The following is a 7,500-nucleotide window of genomic DNA, read 5'->3' on the forward strand; positions in this document are numbered from 1 at the left end:
TAACAAAGATTGTTCTAATCTTCACATTATCTTAAGTCTATGGACTCAAGTAGTACTACATTCAGTCTTTTTCTTAGTGTTCTATTTCAGAGAAAAAAGACTAAACATGATTACATATTAAATCAATTTAACATTGTAAAATACGAATTACATCACAGTTATTAGATAACACTAAGAATGTTGATTATGTGAATGACCAATAGTTGAATATACAGTTACAGTCAGTAATCAACATAATAACCATGGGGCATGAGAACTCAAGAGTGAATTAATCATTAACCAACCATCTGAAATACATTCTTACAAAGAATGTCATCATGGCATTTAAATACAGAATTCAAATTCAGTCTATTATTATATCCTTTGATGCTGAATAGTGAGATGGAGGCCCACAGATGGCAAACTTCATCCTGCGCAAGTCAATGACTCGCAATGCCTTCCCATGAGAACCATGATACAGTGTCATTATCTTCAAATGCCACTTGCTGAACTGCCATCCAAACTGGCCCCGTGTCCTGAACCATCACCGCCATGGACGTCTGCCTGCTAGAGACGTCTTGGAGGCTGACCTTGGAGGCGTGACTGGGAAAAAAAATCACATGGACAATTAGTGAAACTGCTCAGCAGGCAATATGTGAGATATATATATGTATACATTTATTTACTTATTTATTCATTTGTATATATATAGAGAGATTATATGTATATGTTTATGTAAATGTATATTTACATATTCATACTGTCTTACTGTAAAGGCATATATGTAATACATATATGTAATACATACATACATACATACATACACACACACACACACACACACACACACACACACACACACACACACACACACACACACACACACACACACACACACATACATACATATATATATATATATATATATATATTTTTTATATATATATACATATATATATATATATATATATATATATATATATATATATATATATATCTTTGTCTATATCTATATCCATATCTATCTATCTATCTATCTATCTCTCTATCTATCTATAAATATATATATGCAATTACAGTAAGACTATTAAATTTTAATTTTAATCTAGTTGTAGTTCTTAATTCAGCTTCGAATGGAGTATAACTGGGCAAATAATTATTCTTGTAAGTACCACAATTTGATCACAAAGTAAAATGTAGTGTAGAAAAACTGTTAAAAAATAGTGAAAACTGGACTACCAATAGACAAAGATTAGTATGAAAACAAAACTTAATATACACAATTGCATAAATGAATTTTACTTTTGGTAAAACTAATGACTTTCCTGACCCATTGTTTTATGGCAGTGGAAACACAATTCAGTACTAAAGGAAAAAAAATTGTTGTACAATCTCAATATTTGCCATGGATTTCCAGTTAGGTACCACAGTAAATATTTCTGAATATGAATTTCCTGAGAGAAAGGAAACAAATCCTGGGTTTGACCCTGTCAGATAAGGTGCAGGAACCAAAATGACTTCCTACACACATTTTATTTAGCTAACATAATACTTTCCTGTCCAAGCAAGATATTCTTTTGACATCACAATCAACAAAATCACTAATCACAAAAATCTAAAAATACAGACAACCATAAACATTTCTAAACCTATTCCATCACAGAACTGCCAGGAAAAGTATTACATAATTCACAAATCCTGTGAAATGCACACCACCTCTTAACACATTTACTTGTGCTGTATCAACAATCCCAAGTTAAAGTGGCATCTGATTGTATGCACACAATCTAAACTCTCAAACTTGGAACTTTCCATTCACAACTTCTTAGAAAATATACCAAAAGTACTAATAGCTTTCATTCTACATGACATAAGATGTTCCATTTTTTTTCATGATTATTTCAATTATCTGTTACTTATTTACATGTAAAGAGATTTTTGTAAGAAACTACATTTTGGGTATATAAATTGTGTAAAATGTAACTTAGAATACAATTTCATCAATTGTCTACAATCCTATCTGTCCGATGAATTTCAAATGATGACAGTAAATATAATAAATGATAAAAATTAATCATGCCTAGGACAGGATTTACTGAATAGATGTTTAAACCACTTATTTTTAGAATGTCACATATTTATACATCATCAGGTATAATACAGCTAGCCATTAATTGTTCTATGGATGACTAGTCTCATTGCCTGAAGTTGTCTGTTATTGGATTTTACTTCTTTATCAGGGAATTTCCCCTTACCAGAAAGAATATTCTAGTGCAGACAGATTAAATAATTAGCTCACAATAAGACTAATAACCTTTAAAATATGGGCATGGAAGAGTCAAGTAGCTCTAATCTAATCAGTTACTATACATGAATCAGATTTTGCTTGGAATTGTCCTCTTTAACCATGGAGTGTTCACAAGGCAAAGCTCAGGCTAGGGAGTGTCAAGGGCACAAGCCCTAATGCTTTTTTTCTTTCCTTTTTAAAGATTTTTGCCTGAACGTTTACCTTCAGGCTTATAATAAAGTAAGAAATGTATAGTTTGGGATCAAAATGGATAACTGTGTACTCCATGTGTTAAAGACTGTACTGTTGCACTTTAGATGAAGCATTTTATTCAGCAAATTGCCAATTCTCAACATGAACTTATATTTATGGTATTATTTGTATGCACTGCATAAGAAGAATCAATGTGAATATAGGAATAAGTCACTCTGTGCACTAAAATGTTTATAAATACCAGCATGCATTTGTGTGAGTGTGCCTGAACACCAAAAGGCTGGAGCCTCATGAGGAAAGGTATCTTGCAAATATTATAACTTTCAGCATTCTCCATTACTTCCCAGAAGTAGAAGTTTTGGCACTAAAGGTATCTTACTTTGACCCTATGATGACAGGAGTGCATCTATATATGCACTGTCCACTATGGAAATGTTTTAATATATTTTTTTTTAATAAAGACGGTTCCACAAACACTTAGGTATCAAGGAATCAATTAGCATGCCTACTTTGGCCTCAGTTTACCTCATTCGCTGAATTTTTGTGAAAAAAGTTTTTACTTCTGATACTAATATATACTATTACTATATTAATGATGATGATGATGATGATGATGATGATGATGATGATGATGATGATGACAATGACAATGACAATGACGATGACAATGATGGGGTAGGGAATGGGGTAAATGGGTGAGGCCCCCCAATTGACTCCTTGGTGACTAAGCATTTGTGGAACTATCTGTGTATAAAAAAAAAAAAACATACGAACAATACCATGATGGATTGTGCATGTCCCTATCATCAATGGGTCAAGAGGTATTATCACTCTTGATATCTATAAGTCTGCGACTTTCACTTGAATCGCAGTTAACATTTCATTAGTGGGAGATAGAATTATTTTTACCTCATTATTTTGCTCAAATAAAACTTTTAAAGGCTAGATCCTTCAAGAAAGACTTAAAAATCATAAGCCTATTGTGTGTAACTAGTCTGACACAAAATATCAAATACTGAAGCATAGCTATGTGCAGAAGCACAAATTAAAAGGTGTAACCAGAGAGGTCAAAATTTCAAGTTTTACTTGCTTGTTCACCTGCCAACACTAGGGGTGCATGTTCACATGCAATGCTCACTATGGTTTTGTTTTATAAATATTTTTTTACAAAAAGATGGCTCTACAAGTTTCTAGTTGCCAAGGAGTCAATTAGTAGGCCTACCTCACCTGTTTACCTTATTCTTTGTTTTGGGGGAAAAATTCTTATCTTCTTTACTATTATCATTGTTATACATTTTCATGATAGCAATAACAATAATAATATTAATAATAATAATAATAATAATAATAATAATAAAATTAATCATAATAATAATAATATTAATAATGATAATGATGATAATAATATTAGTAATAACAGTGGCAATAATAATAATATTTTTTTTTTTTCTAAAACTTCAAGTACTGGGGTAAACAGGTGAGGTCTGGTAGGCCTACTACTTGACCTTTAGTGACGCACTTATGGAGCCATAAAAAAAAAAAAATAGCAGCAGCAGATAGTGAACATCCCTAGAATCAAGGGGTAAACTGCTTGTTTGTTTGTTTACATGCCTAATTGTCTACTTGCTTTCCAGCATTGCATTTTAACTAAATATGTAGAAAATATATTTACAATGCTCTGCAATTTAATACATAGTGCACTGTACTTTGAACAATTTTAGGGTGTATATGCCTTAACCCATTAGCAGCAGATGGCATGATTTGCTGCAAAGGCAGAGTCGGTCATAGACGTGGATGGCACCGTGCCAGACATGTAAAACAGCCATCCTACTGCACAAACATTTTTTTAATGCCACGACCAATGGGTTAATAAGCCTGTAAGACAAATACCTACATAATGGACAAAGCAAACATGTAGTGAGCAGTGACCTAAAGAGTTACATGTACATCAAAAGTGTAAAATCCTGAACTGCAAAAATGTGAATGTCACAAATTTCCTTCATAAATGCAGTATAAAGTGCATTAATGCTATCCACACTTTAATATGAAGTCTATTTTTCATAGACATGAACAATTTTTACCCTGGATATGGCGCCCCGTTCAGTTGTCCAAAGCAGGGCAGGTCCTTGCTGGTACCCTGCACCACATCATGGAAAGTGTTTTGCGTTACTTGTTTTTTCCCAATAACTAAACAGTAATTGACATCTTCCAATAGGACAAAATAGTGTACCCATCTATTTCTTAAGAGTTTAAGGGGGGCATAAGGTTGGAAATTCAAAATTACTATATCTTAACTTTTGCATAGGCTTTATGTATCAGCAGTGTAAATATCATATCCAATTTATTTGAAGATATAAAGTAAGATCATTTTTGGGGGAAAAGGGAAATAATTTTTGAGTGTCTATTTGAATATCTTCAGTTTGCTGCAAGGGTTTTTTCATATCTGTTTCATTTTAGACTCTTGAATTTCCAAAGTATTTTCATTTTTTTATGATCTAGTACCCCATGTACAGTTTGAAATACATATAATTAAAATACTGTTTCAGCTTAAAAATAATTTTTCCCCATTTTTTTCTAATATGACCTGATTTAAGCAAATTGGTTGAATGGATAGGAATGAATTTTGCTTCAAAAAAATCAATTTTGAGATATGAGGCTTCATAGTACATTTTTCAGTTTTCTTACCATATGATTACTTCCTGAACTCCAATTAGCACTAATTTACCTTACTGTATCAGATATAACTATGAAAATGTATTTCAGTGCATTCTGGGTTGTGATAAGAAGGGTAGTCACTCATGGCATGCAAGTGGCTGTGATTCCGTCTTCCTCTTACTTTCCTCTCCCCTCACAGCCTTCCCACTTTCATCTTCTTTAGATGGGTGATTAAATTGCCATACTTTGTAGATTCCTTTGCACTTCTCATGTCTTCATCATAGGACAATCACCATGGATATCATATGTGTTATACATCAAAGGCCAGCCAATAGAGAAACAAAATAATTCCCAGAGCTTAATGAAAGCACACACTGATTCCCATACAAGATGCCAAAGACTTTCAGAAAATATTGAAATTTTGTCTTTTTTTTGTAAATTATGACTTCATGTCTTTGTAGAAGGTGTCATGCATGTGACTTGTGCTCTTGCCTGTTTGGTTGGGTGAGGAATTATCCGACATATTTTCTCTTTTCTTAACTTTCTTGCAAATTTACTTCACAAATGGCTCTTCTACCCAATGCTAGTCACTAATTCTTTTTTTTCTATTTTTTTTATTCTCCAGATTTCTCCAAAAAAATCTGCCATTTTCCAACCCAACACCCCCCTTAAGAATACAGATATGTAATGCAATACCACAATATAATGATTTCAAAATAAGACAATGTAATCACAAGAAAATGGTTATGAGAAAATTAGAAATGACTTTAACTTGGATGAAAAAAGTAAATAATGTTTTTATGGCAAACTATATTGTCTCATTAACTTTCCTTGCACCTCTAGGGTCATATGCAGACATATAACTAAAATTCCAAACAAAATACAACTCTAATAGTCATCCACTAAATCACTACTTATATTGTTAATAAATAATCTGTTTAGAAATCCTTTTTTAAAGGAAGGTATTCCATGATGATAAAATCATACTTAAATGATTTCATCACTCTCATTATATAGTTTTAACTGCATTCCATATAAAAGTATGCTGATATAAAAAGTATCACAAAAAAAAGATTATTGGCAAGAATACAAGTAAAGAAAGCAAAAGAGTCAAAATATGTCAAACATAAACAAAAATGTCATTGTTGCTAATTTAATCCAGTGTAAGGTGTTTAAAAGGTAAAATGAAAATCAGGAAAATCTGTGTAAAAAAATATAATACATGCAGTATATATTTGAAATATTGTGAACATTTTTTCTTTAAACAAAATGAAGAACAATAATAAACAGAAAAAAACAGATAACAGATTTCTAGGAAACAAGAAACAGAGCATCCTTACAACCAGTCATTCCACCTAGTTAGCTAACTCAGAACATTTATTTAGGTCTGGAAGTTCCAAACAACTGCTTTTCCCATAGAAAAGAAATAAATGATCTACGTACGGTGAGTAAAAAAACGATGAATCTTACGAACACATTCTTTTCACATGATAGCCATGCTTTCTCTTCTTGGTCACCATCATCATGTGAAGATGATCCTGATGTGTTGATATCAATGCCATGGCAAATGATGATAAAACCAATTCTTCAGTTCTAGCGACTAATATACGAAAACAAAAAATCATACAGATTCAGGATGTGGTAAACAAATAATGTTTGCAATAAATAAAAAAGTCAACAAAATCACAAGAAAAATGTTGAAATGGCCAAATAAAAACAAATAAATCATAAAACTTTGGTGCCAAGAGAGCAGAGAGATGTACCACATTCCTCATAAACTTTACCTCGCCGTGGACTGTTGGACATTGATGTGCTTCTTGCAGTACAAGTGCTTCTTGTACCACTAATGCTTGAAGATCGTGAATTAGTCTTTCCTGACTGATGAGTTGCACTTCTAGCCACATGATGAGACCCAGGCAAGTGACTGGTTGAATGAGACATATGGTGTGATCCAGATCTGGTTTCCAGTTGTGATGCACTACTGCTGCGAGGATGAACTGAACATCTGGTACTGCCTGTGTGATGACCTGACTTACTATCCTGAGAAGGAGACCTGATATGTGGCGATTGTTTCATATAGTGATGTGACATAGGTGCATCTAAGTGTGACGAGGACCGTTCTACATGTAATGGTAGTTTACCACCTTTTGGAGATACTCTATGTTCACTAGTCACACTTGATCGAGAAGAGAGATTTGATGCCTGATGTGTTATGACTGATGGCTGAACAAGCTGCGACGTCCGTCCATGTGATGCCGCCCGAGTTCTTCCCTCTTGTTGGGACCTTTGATGTGGAGGTGAAGGCCTCTTCTTTGCTATTCGTGTTGGTGTCCCTCTCACCCGAGCTTCAGTAGCACTGTTGGAAC

At 33.2% G+C, this 7,500-nt stretch overlaps 1 protein-coding gene across 4 annotated transcripts in view; it reads right to left on the reverse strand.

Annotated features, from left to right (window-relative positions):
* LOC122258099 (uncharacterized) overlaps positions 1-7,500 on the reverse strand; it is a 26,418-nt gene that overhangs the window by 125 nt on the left and 18,793 nt on the right. For 2 of the 4 annotated variants that reach the window (XM_043023820.2, XM_043023818.2), the window contains one exon: positions 6,333-7,490. In XM_043023820.2, coding sequence (XP_042879754.1) covers positions 6,860-7,490 — 631 coding nt within the window. In that variant the 3' untranslated portion in view covers positions 6,333-6,859. Of the gene's footprint in view, positions 583-6,332; positions 7,491-7,500 lie in introns of those variants that run through there. The other 2 variants (XM_086549744.1, XM_043023819.2) reach the window with 2 other exon arrangements.

Source organism: Penaeus japonicus, unplaced genomic scaffold, assembly GCF_977035675.1.
Source record: "Penaeus japonicus unplaced genomic scaffold, GWHDUDI00000001_assembly GWHDUDI00000022, whole genome shotgun sequence".
NCBI lineage: Eukaryota > Metazoa > Arthropoda > Malacostraca > Decapoda > Penaeidae > Penaeus > Penaeus japonicus.